The sequence below is a fragment of the Pseudoliparis swirei genome, chromosome 23 (genome assembly GCF_029220125.1).
Source record: "Pseudoliparis swirei isolate HS2019 ecotype Mariana Trench chromosome 23, NWPU_hadal_v1, whole genome shotgun sequence".
In the NCBI taxonomy this organism is placed as follows: domain Eukaryota; kingdom Metazoa; phylum Chordata; class Actinopteri; order Perciformes; family Liparidae; genus Pseudoliparis; species Pseudoliparis swirei.
The window spans coordinates 2,981,225-3,004,209 of record NC_079410.1 but is presented as its reverse complement, the minus strand read 5'-3'; the positions used below and the strand labels follow the sequence as shown (position 1 = coordinate 3,004,209).

General features: G+C 41.0%; 1 protein-coding gene and 1 long non-coding RNA gene across 2 annotated transcripts; both read left to right on the top strand.

The window, feature by feature from the left end:
* The first annotated feature begins 1,662 nt into the window (after positions 1 to 1,662).
* Positions 1,663 to 16,729, top strand: foxk2b (forkhead box K2b). The gene is made up of 9 exons (XM_056406712.1): positions 1,663 to 2,042; positions 5,926 to 6,120; positions 9,348 to 9,501; positions 9,663 to 9,809; positions 10,442 to 10,635; positions 11,151 to 11,359; positions 11,949 to 12,191; positions 12,888 to 13,100; positions 15,100 to 16,729. The coding sequence occupies exons 1-9, from the start codon at positions 1,747 to 1,749 to the stop codon at positions 15,258 to 15,260; spliced, it is 1,812 nt and encodes a 603-aa protein (XP_056262687.1). The 5' UTR covers positions 1,663 to 1,746; the 3' UTR covers positions 15,261 to 16,729.
* On the top strand, positions 6,128 to 7,781 carry LOC130188412 (uncharacterized). The gene is made up of 2 exons (XR_008830616.1): positions 6,128 to 7,090; positions 7,441 to 7,781. It is a non-coding gene; the product is annotated as an uncharacterized LOC130188412 (long non-coding RNA).
* Positions 16,730 to 22,985: the final 6,256 nt, after the last annotated feature.

Here is a 22,985-nt window from a genome sequence, read left to right as displayed (position 1 = left end):
GGTCCGCAAGAAGTGCCCATCAAGCCAATCCAACTTGTGGCAGGTGCTTCAGGAAGCGTGGGGTGACATTTCAACAGATTACCTCAACAAATTAACAGCTAGAATGCCAAAGGTCTGCAATGCTGCAATGGCTGCAAAAGGAGCATTCTTTGACTAAAGCAAAGTTTGAAGAAAAAAATGTATACTTCAAATATAAATCATTATTTCTAACCTTGTCAATGTCTTGACTATATTTTCTATACATTTTGCAACTCATTTCATAAATAAAAGTGAGTTTTCATGGAAAACACAAAATTGTCTGGGTGATCCCAAACTTTTGAACGGTAGTGTATGTCAAAGAATTAAAAAAGTCCTAGTTTGTTGAACAAATACAAAAAGTCATATATGGCAAACAAATATAAAAAAAGTCACATATGGAAAAAAAAGTATTAAAAAAGTCATAATATGGCAAAAAAGTAAAAAAAGTCATAATATGGCAAAAAGTTTTTAAAAAGTCATATAAGGCAAAAAATATAAAAAATGATATATATCAAAAAACATAAAAAGTCACATATTGCAAAAAAGTATAAAAAAGTCATAATATGGCTAAAAAGTCATAAATGGCAAAAAAGTATAAAAAGTCATAAATGGCAAACAATATAAAAAAGTAATATATGGCAAATAAATATTTTAAAAGTAATATATGGCAAAAAAGTATTTTAAAAAGCACATGGCAAAAATATATTTAAAAAGTCACATGGCAACAAAACCAAAACAAATTGTATCTGGCAAAATACCCCCCCCCCCCTCTCCCCTTCACTGTTTACAAGTGGCCTGCAGATGGCAGGGTCACTCACCCGGATGATAACGAGGCCTCATGCGGGACGAGCCCGGGATTGCAGCCCCGCAGCGTCACGTGGACCGGATCAGGCTGTGGTGGCATAAATAATAACACACAATAAAGATATGTGTTGGTACTGATCACTAACGAGGATCATTTAAAAAACACAGCGAACAAGATGCTGCAAAGGGAGCCACGTGCAAAACCCGGCATGGACCCCGTAGTGGAGCCGGAGGACCAGCATGCACTCTGTCTTTTTACCGACGTGGAGAGAAGCTGAACGGGGGAAAGATGGAACCTGCAATACAATAATACTTATTGGTTGTGAACGCGTGAATATTAAATAACGTCGATGCATCGTCATAGCTCATCGATTCCATTTCAATGTAGTGGTTATCGGGACTGATTTGCACGTGTAAACCGGTTTGCTCCACTCCTTTTCCTGTGTGTGTGTAGAAAAAAAAGGCATATGCGCGTATTACTACCCGCCAACCGACCTTGACTGTGTCCTCAGATTAGTTCTCGCTTGTGATTGGTTGCGGGGCGCGGCGGCCCGCCTCTCGCTCACCCCGGGCTCTTCCCATTGGCGGAGCGCGCCCGTCACTCAAACCACATCCGCCCCTCGCTCCGTGCGGTTGGCCCGCTCCGCTCCCCTTTCTCTCGGCGGTGGGTCGGAGCCGCTGTCCCTCGGCCTCGCATGTTCCCCTCTAAAATTCCTGTTTTGAATTCGATGCCCCTCTTTTTTTGATTATTTATATTTCACACGCCTCCGTCGGGCCACAGTCGGGCGTCCGACACGCCGACCGGTGTGTCTTTTCTTTGGTTTCCCCCCCCGCCCCATATTTTTAGGCGTTTTAAGGAGACCTCAAACCTCCCCCACGCACCGCCACCACCACCCTCCTCCCTCTCCTCATCTTCCCCAGAACATGGCCGTGGTGAGCGGATATTCTGGGCCGGTCGCCCGGCTCGAGGGCCGCGAATTCGAGTACATGATGAAGAAGCGCTCGGTGACCATCGGCCGGAACTCGTCGCAGGGCTCCGTGGACGTGAGCATGGGCCACTCGAGCTTCATCTCGCGGAGGCATCTGGAGATCTTCACCGCCAGCGACGACGGCGGCGCCGGCAGCGGCGACTTCTACCTGCGGTGCCTCGGCAAAAACGGGGTGTTCGTGGACGGAGTGTTCCTCCGCCGGGGCGCCCCCCCCCTGCAACTACCGCGAATGTGAGTGTAACCGCCGAGACGCACGCACACACGCACACACGCACACACGCATTGCCCCTCGCATGTGCGCGCGCGCGAGCCGACATGAAGTAGTCAACAACATTTTTTTGGTTTTTTTTATTGCCCAGCAGGGTCGAGAAGGGACCACGTGTTTTAGCATGTTAGCAAGAACTCCCGTATCCTCTCCCCGAAAGCCGACATCTTTTGTTGACATGTTTTTGTTTTGCAAAACGGTGTAAACACCCCCCCTCCCCCCACGTCAAAGTATGCCTCGCGAGCGTGTAAACATTCACCCCTCCCCATGTTGTCATGCAAACATGCTAGCTACAGCTAGCCTGTTAGCTCCCCGTGTAGTTGTGAATGGAGGCTTCTCCTCGACCCCTAAACGTAAACAAACCGGCTCCCGGTCCCCGCCCTGCCGGCGCACAGCGGCGCGGCGAGCGGGAGCGTCGCAGCCCCGATTCCCGGGAAGCCGAAGTCACGCGAGCCGGTCGTGTTTCCATTAATAACGTCGGATGTGAAATTCTCCACTAAAAGTGAAGAAAAGGGATTTTTTCTTTTTGCTCGTGGAGGTTTTGGGAAAGCCACGTCGTGCAAGCTGGTGGCCTGCAGCGCGAGCGGTTGTTGTGACGCTCCTCAAGCAACATGCATCACGCAGATGGAGTTATGACGAAGTGTAATGTTCTTCAACTTTAGGAATGGGTTTTAGAAGTCACACACAGTTAATAATAAGTCAGGTTGCACCAGGATAATAATTATAATTTAATCACCAGGAAACTATCAGGCAACTTCTCAAATGGGGAGATTTACTTGTTTTATATCCCAAATTAATATACGTTTTTCTTACTGTTAGGTTGGAATACATTATTACGGTTATTCTATTAATTATGATGCTGATGGGCAGGAAGTTAATACACAATTGTACTGTTCTTAAACTTTAGGAAAGGGTTGTAAAAGTCACATAAAGTTAATAAGTCAGGATAATAATTATCATTTAATCAACAGGAAACTAATCAGGCATCATAACGGGCAACTCGTATGCCAAGATTTACTGGTTTTATATCCCTGTAAACCAAATTAATCTGAGTTTTTCTTACTGTTTAAGTGGAACTCACACGGGTATTCTATTAATTACTAAATAAGTTAATACACACTTATTCTCACCATTTTTAGTTGTTAACATCCGCTCCTTTTCTCTTTTCCATTGTTATGTCTTTGTTTTGGTCAAGTCAATAATAACAATTATAATTTAATCAACAGGAAACTAATCAGGCATCATAACGGGCAACTCTTATGTGAAGATTTACCGGTTTTATATCCATATAAACCAAATTAATCTGAGTAGAACTGACTGAGGTTATTCTATTAATTACTAAATAAGTTAATACACAATTGTTCTAAACCTTTTCAGTTGTCAACCATCTTCTCATTTTCTCTTTTTTACATTGTTATATCTTTGTTTTCTTTTGTTAAAAGTTAAGGAAAAGTCAATAATAACAATTACAATTTAATCAACAGGCATCACGACAGGCAACTTCTCAAATAAAGAAGATTTACCAGTTTTATATCCATATAAACCAAATTAATCTGAGTACAACTAACTGAGGTTATTCCAATAATTACTAAATAAGTTAATACACAATTATTCTAACTATTTTTAGTTGTTACCATTTTCTCCTTTTCTCTTTTCCATTGTTATGTCTTTGTTTCGGTTTCGTGGCCGTGCAGAAACCAGCCGTGTCGGGACGTGGATTCATTAGAGATCTCGGCGCGTCTTCACTTGATTCAACTAAAGCAACTTGTGATGCAGACCGACCTGCTAACGCGGGCCAGACTTCCCACAATGCTCTCTGGCTATTGTGCAATCCCTCAGATGTGCAACCACTTGTTTGTTCTGCACGAAGCCGTAAAAAAAAAGAAGCTTGTTTTGACTTTTGCATATTATTATGTTTACAGAAGAAGAAAAAAAAATCACCTGCAGGCGAAGACGTTTAGTTTTTTTTAAGAGTTGAATGAAATTCTTCATGCGCGCATACCGATGCATTACAGTCGTCTTATTGATCCACCAAAGAGCTTTTAATCACGGGCCTCCATGAGTAAGACTCGCTGACATCACCCCCCCCCAGCCAGAGAAGCAGATTGACAGCTCGCGAGGTTGTCTGTTGTATTCCAGAGATTCCTCTCCGGTGACGTAAACAAGAAAGAATCATCGGCCTTCACTTCTCTCTCTCCCTCCCTCCCTCCCTCCTCCCCCTTTCCCACACCCTGCAGATCCTCTCCCAAGTTGGTGCTCTTCCTGTCTTGCCGTCTCCTTTGGTTACATTCTTTTGGGGGGGGGTAAAATCAAGGGAACGTTTTCTCTCTTTCCCACTCGGGAAAACAAGCTTTGTTTGTTTCCGTCCTCGCAGCTTAGCAGCGGAGCAACTGTGCGTTTTGTATGTGTGTTTTTCGGGGGCCTCATTGTTCATAGGGAGAGAAAATAGGGTCAATAAAGAGGCTTGGATGAATGGATGAGTGGATGGATGGGTGGATGGGTGGATGCTTTGAGGTGGAGGCTCGACAACACGGACGCCCCCCCCCCCCCCCGCGGCCTAGCTCGGATAATTAAACATCTCTAATTTATCAGTTCTAAGTGAAGCTTTTTGGCGAAATGAAGCTCCGCGGGCTCCCTAGATGTGTGAATATATGGTATTTAAGAAGCCTTTTTTATAGTGTTGACGCTCTTCAAACTCTTCTCTTCCCCTCCATCCAACGGTTTGTCTTTCAAATGTGCAAAAAAATGCAGAACATCGCCGCTCCACGTGTGTTTTATATCGTTGTGGAATTCATTTCTGGGACATTTTTAGATTAAACGAGCAGCCGGACGGTGATCTGCCGCTCGGTTGCGTCTATGTGGAGGAAGAGTTGGTATTTATCGGCACTAGATTCCCTTTTATTATTCTATGTTCCCTTTTTATTATTCTATATTCCCCTTTATTCTATATTCCCCTTTATTCTATATTCCCTTCATTATTGGCGCTGCTGGGTGACTGTTGTTGTGAATCTATATTTAAACAATTCAACGGTGAGCTGTAACGGGATTGTTTATGCCATCTTTGATCATTTATATTTTTAGATTGTGAGAAGTGCTCTGATGTTATTTAAGGATCCCTCCTCAGCGAGGTGTCCGGCCGCTCCTGACGAGGAACACGAGCAAAGTGTCCTCGTCTTCATCGAGTGCACGACATACATTTGATGAGGAGGAATCCTCCACGCATCGGTTTCTGTTGGCGGCGTCCAGAGTCCGTTCCCCTGGTCGTTGTAGTTTTTTTAATGGAGAAGCAACAACAGGAATGGGTTAAAGTCATCTGTTATTATACACATGTATATATGTATTTATGTGTGTGTGTGTATGTATATATATATATATAATAATGTCTCTTGTCAATCGGCTCACTTTTAAGCGACGTGCATGTTGACGCGGTGCCGAGGCTTTACGCCCGTTTTCATACAAACATAGTAATCGTCAGATTTTCATCTTTCCGACGGTCCTTGAACGCGTCATGTGTGACGAAGCCTTCTGTCAGAAAAAGCTTCAAATTGCGATATTTCATGATTTTTCAGGTCTCATTTAAAATCCCGCCCCGAATTAACCTTTGAACTAAATTAAACTATTTCACATGTACATGCTTTCTAAAAGATTTAAAAAAAACATGTACATCAAATAGTTCTATATACATATGATTGTTTTGTTTTTCTTCATTTCTCATGGCTGGGAAACGGTTTTATTCTGCACAAAAAATACATTTGAGTGAAACTCGAGACGACAGGGAGAAAGAAAAACACCCTAAAAAAGATAACTAGCAGCAGCTTTATTTAAATGATGTGTGTGTTGTCTTTGCAGGTGCACTTTCAGGTTCCCCAGCACAAACATCAAGATCACGTTCACGGCCCTGTCCAGCGGGAAGAAGGGGAAGCGCGACGCCCCCGAGTCCCCGGTGAAGCCGGTGCAGCCGCTGATCGCCCCGCTGACCATCAACATTCCAGACAACATCGCTCACCTCATGAGCCCGCTGCCGTCGCCCACCGGCACCATCAGGTAACGCCTCCGCAGCTCATGGGGCGTTTAAATTACCTCTAGCTGCATAAAGGTGATCAAACGGGCTCAAAACGCTTAAAGTGGCACTAAAATATGCTGCAACCCGACGTGTTTATTAAGAAACATCATTTTTATTGCATCACAGAAAGGACGGATCCGCAAAAAACAAACTTAAATACGGTAATTATGAATAAAGAATGAATGAGTAAATAAATAAGAAAGCAACATCGTGTCTTTCTCACACAGGGTGTCCGCGGGTCCTTAAAAAGTCTTTAAAAGTCTTAAATTGCTTTTCCTAAAAATAAGGCCTTAAAAAGTCTTAAAAAGTCTTAAATTCAGATTGGATTGGTCTTAAATTTTTTTGGGTGTCATGTCATTACGAATATGAGGCAATCTGTTCCGCCAGGTCCGTAGTTTGCTCCGGTCGCTCTGCGGTGTCTCTGGTGTCACCGGGGCCACGCCCCTTCTCTTAAAGGGGCCCCGCGTATTCGGTCCCATCCCCGACAACGTGAAGCATCGGCTACTTTAGAAAACATGGCAGGATGCAAGTTCAACAACGGCTTGAAAAGAACGAATGTTTCTGGTCACGGTCGGTGAAATGCTTCTGAAGCTGCGTTATGTGTCGGGAGACTTTCCAGCGGTGGAATCTCACGAGCAGAGCAAGAAGCACAGAGACTAGCGAAGGCCGCCAGCAGCCCGCGGGGCTAGCTGCTGCTCCGCCGCCAGCAACGACGTCAACGCTACAAACGCTGGAGGTCACCGGAGGAAATCCAGCGCCTTGCAACAAAGAGCTCATCACCGAAGTCCAACAGGGCGCCGTGTTCTTCATTCTGTTCCACGAGTCTCTGGACCAGACCACCGCGAGCAGACAGCTGGACTTCATGTGCGTTATTGGTGAAATGACCACGTCCCGTCAGGATCCTCTGGAGCTCATGGGCCATGACACCAGGACCTACTTCAGCACCTCAAAGTAAGTCTAACATAAATATATGTATTAACTATCCTCATGTATATGAGTATGTGTTTCATATAGTTAAGCTTTACTCGTGTGTCAAGTTAATAACCGCTATGCATAGGCGCACTACACATTAATTAGACTAATTAAAAATAGTTTTAGAATGGTAGTAGAGTGGTGTTTACCTGTCAATATGTCTACATAGTGTTCACTAGGCTCAAGAGATGGCTCACGTTGCTTAATTTGTAAAAATAGTTTTCATTCATATTGATCCAGTCTGACATTAATCTGAAGTGGTGGTGTCATGAAGAGATGTGGTGACTGTTGTTTGGCTAATGTCTGCCTTTTTTCTTTCTTTTTTCCAGGAGAATGGACCAAATGTCAACTGGAAGTTTTTATATTAATACAGTTTGAAAAGGATTGTTTTCCTAGTATATTCACAAAAGCTCAGGAGTAGACATGAACCTGTGCACAAACATCCATCACATAGAGACATAAGAACACACACACACATACATTCTATTATGTAAATGAATTTGCATTTTAAAAGCAGCTGGAATAGTTATTTATGTTATTTTATAGATTTTTTTGTTCAAAAGGAACTATGTTGCCTGTATTTTTAAAATATATTTACTTGATATAAGCATTTGTTCATGGGACTTAAATGTTCTGAAAATGTATTAATAAATATAATTTACAACAGCAATGACATTTGTGTTATCCTTTTGCATTACACCATACTGTTAATTTTAAACAGACATCAGTGTGTTTACTTTGAATTAGTTTATTTAGATTAATGTATATTTCCATCGTAAGTTAGGTCTTAAATTTTATTTCGACGTGGTCTTAAAAAGTCTTAAATTTCACTGGTTTATTCCTGTAGACACCCTGTCACATAATAATAATAATAATTTTTTTAAATCAGGCTCTATTGTTAATTTCTCTTGACCCTAAACAGCTGTTTTTAACTCTAATGTGACACTATATATAATACATTTATTATATATATAGAGTAAATATATAATGTATACATATATATCTTTATATATATTGATATAAATTTATATATATTTATTTTATAATGAATATATTTATATATATTTATTTTATAATGAATATATATATATATATTTATTTTATAATGAATATATATATATATTACATATATATATATTTATATCAATATATATATTTTAATTTTTATAATAAATATTTATAATATATTATATGTCTGATTGTGTATATATAATTGGGGGGGGGGCTTTGTTGTGCCCTGGTTGACCTTGAGGTGGCGGCCGACCTTGACGCGGCCCCTCCACGGTGATCATCTTAGGCTTAGTTCAGAGGCTGCAGGGCTCAGAGGGCGGCGCCTCCATCTCAGACCCTCAGCTCCTGATCTCCAGCCAGATGGCTCCTTCCCGTCGCCGAGGTTACGGGATGGAAACGAGTCGTCGGGCGACCCGTCGCCGTGACGGCGGCAGGTGGAGCGCACGTCCCTTCTTTTGGGGTTTGGTTTTGGGTTCACAGACGTCTCCTCAGAGGCGCCTTGAACATGGAAATCCTCCCACGACTTAAGCCCCCCCCCCAACACACACACACACACACCGCGGTTCTTAAAGCGGATCATCAGTCACGGGTCGGATCAGTGCCAAACATGACTTTTACATGCCGATCGTTTATGGTCCATATTCAGTCAGATCTCCCAAATATAATTTCAACCGCTCCAACATCAGCAGATTTTAAATGTTTTTACTTTGTTAAAGTCATTTATAGTTAATTATTTCTTTATAAAAACAACCGAATAAAAGACAGTATTTTTTTAATAGTACTTTAATAATGAGCGTCATGATTCATCTCTAATATCTATTTCATATCATCTGGATTTATTCCAGTTCATCACCAGCACTACGTTTCACTAGATTACACCTGAACGCACCATGAGTGTTTTATAATTTACCTTCAGCCGACACTCCTTTTCCCTGAGCGGAGCCTGAACGCATCATCACCACGTAACTGAAGTAAACCTCCGCTGGTTCTCAGTTAGCGGTGCTGCCAACATTACTAGCTAACGTTACTAGTTAATGTTACTAGCTAACGTTACTAGATAATGTTACTAGATAATGTTACTAGCTAGCGTTACTAGCTCTCCTCCTGTTGGTCCAAACACTGATTGGTTGTTCACAAAGTCACATGATCGGAGGCCACAGAAACATCCCGATGTCCCGATCTTCTGACTGAAGTTTCTTGACCGTCTCCCTGTTGTGCGTTGCAGCGCCGCCAACTCGTGCCCGTCCAGCCCGCGGGGCGCCGGCTCGTCGGGCTACCGGATGGGCGGCCGCATGGTGAGCTCCGCGGAGCTGCAGCTCATGAACGACAACTCGCAGCCGGAGAACGACAAAGACGCCTCCGGAGGGGACAGTCCCAAGGTGAGAGGAGGTTTTACATTGTATGGAAAACATCGTGTTCGTCGTCCGCATGCATTCGGACCCTTTGAGAGTGGCGGGCATGACGTTTGAAGACGTCTTCTCGGGGCTCTGGAATGAAACCGCCATCTGACCGGCTTGTTTCCACAACCTCTGCCCCGCAGGACGACTCCAAGCCCCCGTACTCCTACGCACAGCTGATCGTCCAGGCCATCACGCTGGCTCAGGACAAGCAGCTCACACTGAATGGAATCTACAATCACATCACAAAGAACTACCCGTACTACAGGACCGCAGACAAGGGCTGGCAGGTGAGTCCGTGTTCGGCAGAGAAACCGCCGTGAGAAAAACCTCCAAGCGCCGAAACCCGCCTGTCGGATGGAAAAGCATGTTCTTTTTTTAAACTATCCCCCAAATTATTACAATTGCACATATTATTTTGTATAATTTATATTTATATTGATATAATAATATATTATACATATTATAATATTTTTATTAATACTCGTTTTTTATTTGATTTATTAATATTTAATATATCTATATAATTATAATAAATATTTATTTATTTTATATATATATAATGAATATATAGATGTACTGTATATATTTATTAGATATATATTCATAATAAATATATTTATTACATATATATGTATTTATTATATATTTACATAATAATAATAAGATCGTCCCGTCCCTAGTTGGTGAACAATTAGGGAAAAAGTCCAGGACAAAGTTTGATTATGTTGTAATTTATATAAATATATAACCCAATATGCCCCGTTGTTCTGCACTAAGGACCCGTTGTCTTTCCTTCTGGACGTGATGTCGTTGAGAAGCACTTTGTTTACATGAAAGTGACATTTGAAGCCGTGACCGCGTCGCCATGTTGTTCCCGTGTGACCTCACCGCGCCTCAACGTGTCGACGTCTCTCCTCAGAACTCGATCCGCCACAACCTGTCGCTGAACCGCTACTTCATCAAGGTGGCGAGGTCGCAGGAGGAGCCTGGCAAAGGCTCCTTCTGGAGGATAGACCCGTCCTCGGAGGGCAAGCTGATCGAGCAGGCCTTCAGGAAACGAAGGCCCCGGGGAGTCCCCTGCTTCAGGACCCCCCACGGACCCCTCTCCTCCAGGTCTGGGTTCTGACCGCCTCCTCTCTGTCAATAATTAGAGTTCTTAAGCACCGTTACTGTATTTGTTTTGCATCGTTGGAGTTGCAAATAATTTTAGAAACATTTTTAAAAAGCATTTTTTTTTAAATCTGAACTACATTTAAAGGTACAGTACACATTAAGAACATTCTCAATTTGATAATCTTTTTTTTATTTTTTATAATTTTTTTTTTAATGCCTCATCGTGGTAACTAACTAAATATATATATATATATAAATAATAATAATAATAAAAAATTAAAAAATATATATATATTTTCTAATTTCTTTTTTAAATTTTTTTAAAATGAAAGACAGTATTTTTCATAGTAATTCTTTAATAATGAGCTTGGAGCGTTTCATAATTCATCTGGATTTATTCTAGTTCATCACCAACACTACGTTTTACCAGATTACACGTGAACGCATCATGAGAACGTTGCATAACTTACCTATTGGAGCGTTAACCCGTCTCTCTCCTCCCCCACCTCCCCCAGGAGCGCCCCGGCGTCCCCCAGTCACTCGGGGGTCCTCTCCGCTCACTCCAGTGGCGTCCAGACCCCCGACAGCCTGTCGCGAGAGGGCTCCCCGGTCCCCCTGGAGCTGGAGATCTCCTCGGCCCCCGCCCCCCCGCCCGCCGCCGCCACGGTGGTCCAGCCCAAACTGGCGGTCATCCAGGAAGCACGCTTTGCACAAAACACGACAGGTACGAGGTCTGAGTCTTTATAAATGATTCATCACGGTCAGAAAGACCGTAAAGCAGGGGATGCTTTGGAGGCGGGGCTAAAGGTGATTGACAGAAAACTTGGAAAAGTCCTGGAATTTCAAATGGGTCTTATCAGGTGTGGAAAAGTCCTGGGAAAAATCCCAAAGTTTTGGAAAAATCATGGACCCTCTTTCTCCCCCCTCTCTTCCTCTTCTCTCCCCCCCCCCCCCCTCTTCCTTTTTCTCTCTCTCCCTTCCTCTCTCTCTTTCCCTATCTCCTCCTCCTCTCCCTCTCTTTCCCTATCTCCTCCTCCTCTTCCTCTATCCCTCCCTCCTCCTCTCCCTTCCTCTCTCACTATCCCTCTCTCTCTCTCCCTCCTCTATGCTCTGGACTTCTCGTTAGTTTAAATATGACACGTTCTCACTTTTCACGGACGCTTCACTAAACGTTTGTTTTTAAAGTCCTGGACACCCATTGGTCCCCGTGTGTGAGCCCTGTTTAAGGGCGGGGCTACCCGGTGATTGACAGGTCTCTCCCAGAGGCACGCGGCGTGTCTAACGACGCCTCCGTCCCCGTGTCTCCGCCCCAGGCTCGCCTGTGAACCACCAGCCGGTCCTCATAGCGGTCCAGCGCCAGTTACCTCAGAGCATCAAGCCCGTGACCTACACCATGGCGTCCCCGGTGAGCACCAGCATCTCCCAGCCCACCATCCAGACGGTGCACGTGCTGCAGCAGATCCCCGTCGGGTCCCTCGGCGCCACCGTCATCGCCCAGCAGGTGGCCATCATCAAGGGCGAGCCGCGGGAGAACGGCGAGCACACGGGGCTCAAAGGTGAGCGGCATGCTGGGAAATGTTGCCGTCCGGTGGCAGTTGGCATCCAATGATTTGACCAGTTCTTGTTTACTTGAGAACTGAAACTGAAAGTATTATTTCAGATTTTTTTATTTGAAAATGTTTTTCTTTTATTGATACTATTATTAAATAAAACGTGTGTGTATATATATATATATAAATTTTTTTATGTAATAGAAAAATAATATATATATATTTAATATAATACATTTTATTTACATATTTTATATATGTTATTTTATATATGTGTGTGTATATATAATATATATTTCATAATATATATTATAAAATATATGTTCTATAGAATATATATTTAAAAATATATATAATAATATACATTATAATATATATAAAATATATATTATAATGTATATTATTTCTATATATATATATACATTTTAATCTATAGCTTTTTAGTGTTTTATTTACAAGCTTAATTTTAGTGATGTAAGGAAATGCATTGTAGGGAAAAAGGTGAAATAAAGAAGTAGTAATATATCGGTGCCAAATCAATATTATCTGATTGAAAAATGAATAAGAAAATCCACGTAAATGTATTTTAGTTTTTATCTGTAGCTCTAATAAATCCCTGCAGGCAGAGAAAGAAAGGAGAAGGCGTTCATGTCCATGGAAACGTTTATTCCCTCTCGATGTAAATGCGTTCTCCCCCCTCAGTGAAAGTGGAGGCGGTCCCCAGCATCGCCTCTATAGGCGGCTCCAGTCGCATCATCCAGAGCTCCCAGCCCGGCGGCGGCGGCCTGCAGACGGTCACCATCCTGCAGCAGGCGCCCATCGGGCAGCACCAGCTGCCCATCAAGGCCATCACGCAGAACGGCACCCACAGCATCACCACCGCCATCCACGGGGCCTCAGCGGGGCCCCGAGCAGGTGGAGTCACGCTTTAAATACTCCTTTATACGCAGTGAAGAGGCGTTGACTTAACTTTGATCGGACGTCTTCGTGGAGGAAGTGGTTCCTCAAGGCTCGTTGGAAAGATGTCAGAAATATATAAATAATAATTAAAAAATATAATATATATAGATAATTATTTTATGTGTATATATTTTATATATATATTAACAATATATTGATATAACATATATATATAATTATGTTATATGTGTGTGTGTGTGTGTATATATATATATATAAAAAAATTAGGGCTGTGAAACGATTACAATTTTTAATCGGATTAATCACAGGTTTTTGTGGATTAATCATGATTAATCACATATTACCGATATTCTCGGTATATTTTGTGAGAACATAGAGATTTATGACAAAAGACGGATATATACATTTATACATTCTTCTATACAATGGTGCTGCAACTCAGCAGTTATTTAGCAGTTTTCTTCCATATGGAACATTAATACATCTTCATCCTAAACAGAATGTTTAACCCTCCTGTTACCTTTCGGGTCAATTTGACCCCATTCAATGTTTAATGTCGGTGTTCTTTGGGGTCAATTTGACCCCAGGCTGTTTTTCACTGTGTCATAACATATCAGAAATATAAACTTTTTTATTTATTTAAAGGGCTATTTAGGTAGTCAACAAACAAACATAAAGTACCTCACACTTAAACTTGGGAAGCAATATTAATTCAAATAATTTTCTGGAGGTTTTAATTGCTGGGGTCAAATTGACCCCGAGGGTAAAATATGTTCGTAAATGTAAAGGTAACAGGAGGGTTAAACAGAGCATTTTTCTCTTGTTTGTCAACCATTAACTCCACCATGATACAATCTAAAGGTGGACAGATTGACAAGTGACTCTTTTTTTGCTCGGTCCCGATGCGCGCGCACGGAGCTCTGTGGCGCGCGAGACGGAGATCGATAAGTGTTAACGCAACGCGAAGAGACAGAGATGACATGCTGCTGTGGAGATACGATCAACAACAGACGTTTAGTTTAATAAAAGAACAAAGACGTGCTCTAGAGAACATGTCAGGGGGCGGGCCAATCTCTTTAATGTCATGCGATCTACCAACACTACGCCGCGATCGACTGGCAGGTCGCGATCGACGTGTTGAGACCCTGATCTACAGGAAGTAAAAGTCGTAACAAGGTTTCCGGAGGTGAACCTGCGGAAGGATCATTACCGATGAACAGACCGTCTGCATGAGAGCGGACAGAGTTCAGATTGAAGTGGTGGATTGGAAGCTCATTTTGCAAGTGACTTTTATTTCGTCCCGACGACCAACAACAGACGGATTGGAAGCTCATTCTGCGCATGCGTTAAATGCGTTAAAAAAAAAAACTAGTTAAACCTGTAATTGGATTAACTGAGTTAACGCGTTATTTTTCACAGCACTAAAAAAAAATTATATATATAGATAATTATTTTATGTGTATATATTTTTTATATATATATTAAAACAATATATTGATATAACATATATATATAATTATGTTATATGTGTGTGTGTGTGTATATATATAAATAATACAAAATATAATATAAAAATATATTATTTATATGCATATATTTATTTAATATATATATGTGTATATGTATATATTTATATAAAATATATATATACATATTTATTTATAATATATTTTATATAAATATATAATGTGTAGAAGTCTATGTAGTGACTCTGCTTCTCTTGATGTTTTCCCTCAGTAAACATTGTAAACATGAGTTTATGTCTCAGTCTCTAGTTTCAAGTCTTCTTCTAGACAGCATGATGTCATCATTTATACTTTATGGTCATTTAGAGTCAGACAGACCATAAAGCAGGGGATGCTTTAGGGGCGGGGCTACAGTTGATTGACAGGTCTCTGCCTCGCTCCTCTCGGGTTCACATATGGTCACTTCCTGTTCATTGAACCGATTGGCGGTTTGTTGCCCGCTAACCCGTCTTCTCTCCGCCCTCCAGCCGTGGCGAGCCCCCTCCACCTGCTGGCGGTCCACGCCTCGGCCTCCGCCTCCCTCCCCACCAAACGCCACAACGGGGACCAGCCGGCCAGCGAGCAGCCGGACGCCAAGCGCGTCAAGCCGGAGGACGAGGCGGCGGCTAACGGCTCGGGCCTCAACTAGCCTGCACCGCCACGCAACACACAACCGCCCCCCCCCCCCACCACCTCGTCCCTCCTCCTCCTCCTCCTCCTCCCACCACTTGACTCCCAGAGGTGCCAAACAGGGAGAGGATACTGGTTTTCTAATTTTTGTTCCTTCATTTTTTTTTACACTTTTCTGTTTCTAGAGCGGTCGCAAGAAGAAAAAAATAATAAATAACACCCCCCAAAGCCCCCACCCCCTTTAAAAGACTGGAATGTGGGTCGAGAACAAATTTAAAGAAATGGGACGAAGATGAACTTGAAAAGGTCCCTCTTCCTCGCCATCCTCCTCCGTGAGCCACTGAACCAGGAGAGTGACTAGAAACCAAGACCACAGGAAGCCTTAACAACGACTAACCCGTAAGAGCTGACCTTTTGACCTCTGAGTGGTCCAGCGGTGGGGGGGGGGACCTGGCCGCCATCTTTCTTCTTCTTCTGTCGCATCTACCTCGGAGCAGACGGGGAGCCTCCAGCAGCAGCATCCTCTCCGGTCGAGACGCAGACGACGAGCATCCAAATTGTTTCAAACTATATTAAATTTAAAAAACTGTATTAAAAAAATGGCGAGAAGATAAAAGAAAGAAAGCTTTCAAAGCGGCGCTGAGTTTGGGATGAACTGGGAGCCGCCGTGTCGGCGCCCTGGCAGCTAGCCTCTCTCCGGACTCCTTCCTGGACGTGGACTTGCAGTATTTCGTGGAGCTTAGGATCTTTTTTCTTTTTCTTTTTTCGTTCACATGTATTTTCACTTAGAGGAGAAATACTAATTTAATTGAGAAAGAAAAGCGTACGAGAAAATAATGAGGTCGGCGACATTTCGGCAACTAAAGTTAGAGAAATCTCACTTCTTTTTATTTTTTTAAAAACATTTTTTTACTGTGGACTTTATTTTTTTCTGTTTGGTGAAACTGTTGAAGTTTTTATTTCTTAATAATCGTTTCCCCTCGTTCTGACATATCCATATGAAATTTGCTTAGTTATTACCGTCATATTTTTAATACTTGCACAGATAACCGATTATAAGCATATGAAATCTCTCCATGTGTAGTTCCAGATGTTGACCTTTGACCTTGCATGTGTCCGACAGCAGAGGAGTCGTTAACTGTAAATTGAACGGAGGAAGAAAAAAAGAAAAGGGAAAAGATACCTGCTTTGTCCAAACCACCTGCACTTGATTAAATGTTTGTTTTCATTATTCTTATTCTTTACTTCCTACCTATCTCCTCCTCTTCGTACCTCGCGGCTGTGTTGACGTTGTGGTGTTGGCGCCCTCCACTACCGTTTTGCTTGATTAATTTACTCTGTTCCGGCGACCTGGCGAGTGTTTATTTTCTGATTGTACACGTTCCAAAACAATAGTAAAGGAAAAAAATGTGATGTTTGTTCTGCTTCAGTGGAGAAATGCTTTTTTTCTTCTTTTCTTTTTAAAAACAAATAAATTAATTTAAAGCACCCCTTTTTTTGTTTCATTTTTTTTTTTTTGCTTCTGTAGTTCCTCTCGCCTCCACAAGGGGGCGGTGTTGGCCTGCCAGTAAGAACAGCAGCAGATCTCAAGATGGCTGCGTCCTGGTGACTTTGAGCTTTGTTTACCTTTTTATTTCTCATTCAGACCTTTTGACAGATGTCACAATTTATAGGACTGTTAAAAATATATATATATATTAGGGCTGTCAGCGTTAACGCGTTAATCTATGCGATTAATTTGGCCGCGTTAACGCACTAAAATATTTTAACGCAATTAACGCAACTTTGTTTACTTCCGGTGTTCGTTGAAGTTTTTACACTCAAACCGAGTGTCAAACCGCGGCAGTACGGTTTAACACTGTTTCCGTTTTTAAAACAATTATTTTTCCGCGAAAATAAGGATCAGAAATCAGTTTAACTCGTGGATGAATCAGTCGGGTTTCCTCCTGCTCCTCCTTCCTCCCGTCTCCCCCTCTGATACACAGAGGAACGGAGGGGCGACTTGTCGGGGGACGCGGCGCGGAGAGAACTCGTCACACGAAACCTTCACCGTGATTTGTCAATCCGTTTGTCTGTCAACATTTTGGGAAAAAAACAACCAATGAACACTCAGTAAATCATAAAGGACCTCCCACCTCACGGCGAGGCTCTATAGCAGCCTGTCAGTCAGAGAGCAGAGAACACGGCACCAGGACACCTGAGCCTCATTGAATAGAGCTGAGATTGTTCTGGAATGGTTGATGTATAACACGTGGGGGTGTGTCACATGCAAATGCCTTTAAAAGGTGAATTTAAAAATGTTTGTAAAATGGATAAAATGCCCCCAGCCTCCAGAGGGTGAACAGGACATATTTGAATGTCAGTCAGTTTACCAAGGCCACTGGTTCTGCTGTTGTTCAGCGTTAAAGATGACAGGACCAATGGGGTCTCAATATAGGCCTACTTCTTTTTTTTTACTAATCTGATGTTTCACTGAAGAAACAATTTATCATCCACAATATTAAATACCTCGCTGGCACTTTATAGGTAGGAGCCTCTTTGAAACACAGCTCTGTGTGAAGTTTGGTCTTTAAAAAGAATGAACTTTTAACTTTTAACTTTTAATTGCGATTAATCGCAATTAATCGCGATTAATCGCAATTAATTAATCGCAATTTCAAAATGTGCGATTAATTAGTTAATTTTTTTTAATCGATTGACAGCCCTAATATATATATTTGTATTTTTTTTTTTTCTTCGTCAAAACCATTCGTAAACAATCAAACATTTAAAGAGTACGATTTCTATTTATTTTTATTTTCTCAGTGCAAGATTTATAAAGTAAAAGCCCAATAGTGAAAAGAAAGTAATTCATTATTTGTATTTTTTTCTTCTTCGTCAAAAGAACATAAATATGTAAACAACCTAACATTTAAAGGGTTAAAAAAAATATATTTTATAGTCTCATTTCTCAACAAGATTTTCAAAGTAAAAGCAACTAATTTAATATTTGTATTTTTTTTAACGTCAAAACAACGTAAATATATAAACAACCTAATAATTAAAGGGTTAGATTTTTTAAATATAGTTATTTTCTCAGAGCAAGATTTTCAAAGTAAAAGCCCAAAAGTAAAATTAAAAAAATAATTCAATATTTTTATTTTATTTTCTTCGGCAAAACTAAGTCAATATATAAACAACCTAATATTTAAAGGGTTGAATTTTTTTGGGAGTTATTTTCTCAGAGCAAGACTTTCAAAGTAAAAGCCCAATAGTGCTCATGAAATCCACTATCCATGACGATAACTCGGATGTTATGAAACAAGAACTCTCGGCTCAGGAATGTCACACGTCACGTCCCTCGTGCTTCACTGCGTCACAACAAAGTCGTCCGAGTTCCTCAGAACTCTCCTTGTGTGTTTGGGGACAAACGGTCGGCCGGACAATTAATCCGGTTTGCCGCCTCCTGCCGAGCGCCAACATTCCTGCTCTTGTGTCGGGAGGAGCTAAAAATACAGATTCTCAAACGGCAACAAGCTACTTGTGGAATTCCTCTTTAGTATTCCTTTTATTCCTCTGGCCCTGGATGCTGATGGACGGCAGGTTTGTGAGGTAGAGGGACGTCTGCAACTCTAAAAGTTTATAAATAAACATAAAGCGTCTTGCCGGGAGCTCCTGAATTCGATTTCCACCATTTTAGTTTAAAGAATATTTAGAAAATAAGACTTAAAAGTTCACCTAATATTTTTTCCTGCTATTTAAATGTTTTAAATGTCAAATAAACAAAATAAGACGGCAGAAGGTTCATCTTGAGCCTGCCAAAAAGATACCCAGTTATGTAACAACCTCTGACCTCTGACCTTTGACCTCTGGCTCCTCTGGATGTAAACACTGAGTCTTTGGTGTAATATTGCCACCAGTGGGAAGACAAAGAAGCAGTTTTTTATACATTCAGTGAAGACTGAATTGTTCTCAGAACTAACCGCCCCGGTGACCTTCATTAGCGTCGCGTCGGGGTCACCGAGGCCGCCGCCGCCGGCCGCTTGTGATCCTCTGATCGAATCTGTGAACGTATCTGTGATATCTGCACGTGGAGCTGCGGCGCCTTCCGCTTTAACCTCAGGAATGTGATGTTTCTATTTCAGGAGATTAAATCCAGTTATTTGGTAATTATCACAATCCCTGTTTTTGAATAACAACGTTCAGCCTCACAGGACTTCAGATACAATCAGAGCTGCAGCTGCTTTTAGGGAATCATGTTTTTCTTCCTGAATTGACAACAGTGTGTTATACAACAGACACGCAGTGGCACATTTTGGGGTTTTGAGGCTGTTCTGCTTCCATAACATAAAACATTCAAAATACACATTGAGGGGTCTTTTTGCGTCTGTATATTGCTTCTAAATTCACCAAACATTGCATATTTAAACGGTACATCAGAAAACTTGTAATACAAAAAACAATTGTCTTAATGTCAGTGATGAACTGGTGAAGTTTCATGTTGATAACTAGTAGTTATATTGTTTACTCTATTCACCTGGAGTGTCTTCCTATCGTGTAATTTTACAAAATGTATCTTTAAAATAAGTTTTTTTTCTTTGATATCCACGACTTACATGAACCAAACTTTACACGTTCATTCATAAATATATTATGAAGCTTTCTGCAGAGGGGTTAGTTCACACAGCATCCAGAGACTCATTTATACACATTTAATAATATAAACTATATATTATGAAGCTTCATACAGAAGGGTTGTTCACGTATCATGCAGAGCCTCTTTTATATTTCAGGTTATTACAAAAAACAGGGTGTAAATAGATTTGATTGAAATTGACAGTATTAATGGAGTGATAAAAACAAACCACTATTCAAACCATTGACTTTAAAAGAATAATTAATTAATTAAACAGAATACAACAATCATTTTGGACCTGGCTTTATACAATGTGCATTTATGGAAATGTATGAAACTCAGCACATATATTCACAATATAATGCCATGTTTGCATATTTAAATATACTAAATCTATTAGTTTAAACTATTCACCTGTTGGGTCTTTCAGTGAAACATGTCAATAAATAACACAAGAATAAATTATCTCGTGTTTCAAAATCAACAGTTGGATGTTGCAAATGTGCTATTTTTTTTCAAAATAAAAGCCTCCTTATCTCCGGCAGTTAATATAAAAACTATTTCCGCAGCATGAATTACTTGTGTTTATATCTTGCGTGCCAAAAAACACACACACTAGCCAGAATTTAAAAAATGTGCGTGCAGTACTCTCACTGGCCGCTCGGTGGCAGTGCAGAGCGAGCAAAACGTCCACAGAGAAGTGCTGCACCGGATGCGCCACCTATGGTGAAACTAATGTTCTACTTTTTTTTATATATCTAGTTTCACTCTCTCAGCCTCTCAATGGCCCTGAGACGGACTGCAGCAGAGAGGTGGAGGAGGACAGAGGGTGGGAGAGATGGAGAGAGAGAGAGAGAGAGGGAGAGAGAGAAAGAGAGAGAGAGAGATGCTCAGAGCTCAGTTCTGCTGGTTTTAATGGTAAAAATAAAAATAAACCTCATGACATCACTCCTTCTTCTGCTTTGAGTCAAACTCCATGAAGAGAATTCAGGTTCCTGATCGTGATGTCGTAAAATCGTAAAGTCGTGACGTCGTAAAGTCGTAAAGTCGTAAAGTAGTGAAGTCATGACGTTATGACGTTGTAAAGTCGTGACGTCGTAAAATCGTAAAGTCGCGACGTCGTGAAGTTGTGACATTGTTAAGTTGTGAAGTCGTGACGTTGTGACGTTGTGACGTTGTGAAGTCGTAAAGTCATAAAGTCGTGAAGTCATAAAGTCGTGAAGTCGTGACGTCGTGAAGTCGTGAAGTCTTGACGTCGTGAAGTCGTAAAGTCGTAATGTTGTGAAGTCGTAACGTTGTGAAGTCGTGGAGTCGTGACTTTGTGAAGTCGTGACATCATGAAGTCGTAATGTAGTGAAGTCGTGACATCGTGAAGTTGTGACGTCGTGAAGTCGTAACGTTGTGAAGTCGTGACGTCGTGAAGTCGTGAAGTCGTGACGTCATGAAGTCGTAAAGTCGTGACGTCGTGAAGTCGTAAAGTCATAAAGTCGTGAAGTCGTGACGTCATGAAGTCGTAACGTTGTGAAGTTGTGACTTCGTGAAGTCGTGAAGTAAAGTCGTCCTTTTACGTCGCTAACAGGGTTTTTATTTTAGGAAGCGACACCAGTTGCTGTGGAGAAAAATGACCTTTGCAACGAGACATTTATTTATTAATACAAATGTTCTGATTGTAAACTATCCAAAAGTGTATTAGCATGATGTCGTGAAGTGACTGTATCATCTCGATGTTTCCCTTGTTCCCTGAATGCATCATAAAAACTCTAATGAGAAGAAAAACGTGTCAATTAAGAGAACATGAAGAGAAAGTAAACGTGTCGCCACGTCTTCACTGATTGGCTCTTCACTGAAACGACTCTTGAGGATAATTTTTCCTTAATTGGTCCGTGTCACTCTCTCCCAGCTCAGTTACCATGGAAACCAAGCCACTCTCACTGCAGTGTTGTTAGTGTTGAGTCTTATTGTACTTCCTGACGACCTCAAAGACGCTTCATGATGCTGAGGCTCCGCCTCGTATCCGTGACATTTAATTCCGTTTATTATTATAAATGTAAGTGCGAGATGCTAATTTGTCACCGTGGTTACACAAATATGAATTATTTCCTATTTTTTACTGGACGCACACAATTTAAAATACGCATAAAAAGCTTCTTGTTTTCCACAAATGAAAGATTTAATTAATGACAATATATATATATATATATATTTTATTTAATACATTTTTTAATGGAAGGAACGATTAACGAATTTAAATTTTTATTTTTTATTCTATTCTTTTTATTTATTTATTTTTCTTTTGGTCATTTACGATGTTTTTTTCGAGATGTTTTTTGTTCAGTGAAACTGAAGAAAATCAATAAACTGAATTGTGAACTAAGTATTATTCGTATTTTGTCGTGTATTAAACTGAAGTGGATGTGTTTAAAAACACTTTTACATATTTAAAAGTACTTTTGTTGCCTCAACATATTTGTAGAAATTTCAAACTAAACCCTGATGTTTAACTTTTGTATTTTTTTTAGGGCTGTCAATCGATTAAAAAAAATTAACTAATTAATCGCACATTTTGAAATTGCGATTAATTAATCGCAATTAAAAGTTAAAAGTTAAAAGTTCATTCTTTTTAAAGACCAAACTTCACACAGAGCTGTGTTTCAAAGAGGCTCCTACCTATAAAGTGCCAGCGAGGTATTTAATATTGTGGATGATAAATTGTTTCTTCAGTGAAACATCAGATTAGTAAAAAAAAAGAAGTAGGCCTATATTGAGACCCCATTGGTCCTGTCATCTTTAACGCTGAACAACAGCAGAACCAGTGGCCTTGGTAAACTGACTGACATTCAAATATGTCCTGTTCACCCTCTGGAGGCTGGGGGCATTTTCTCCATTTTACAAACATTTTTAAATTCACCTTTTAAAGGCGTTTGCATATGACACACCCCCACGTGTTATACATCAACCATTCCAGAACAATCTCAGCTCTATTCAATGAGGCTCAGGTGTCCTGGTGCCGTGTTCTCTGCTCTCTGACTGACAGGCTGCTATAGAGCCTCGCCGTGAGGTGGGAGGTCCTTTATGATTTACTGAGTGTTCATTGGTTGTTTTTTTCCCAAAATGTTGACAGACAAACGG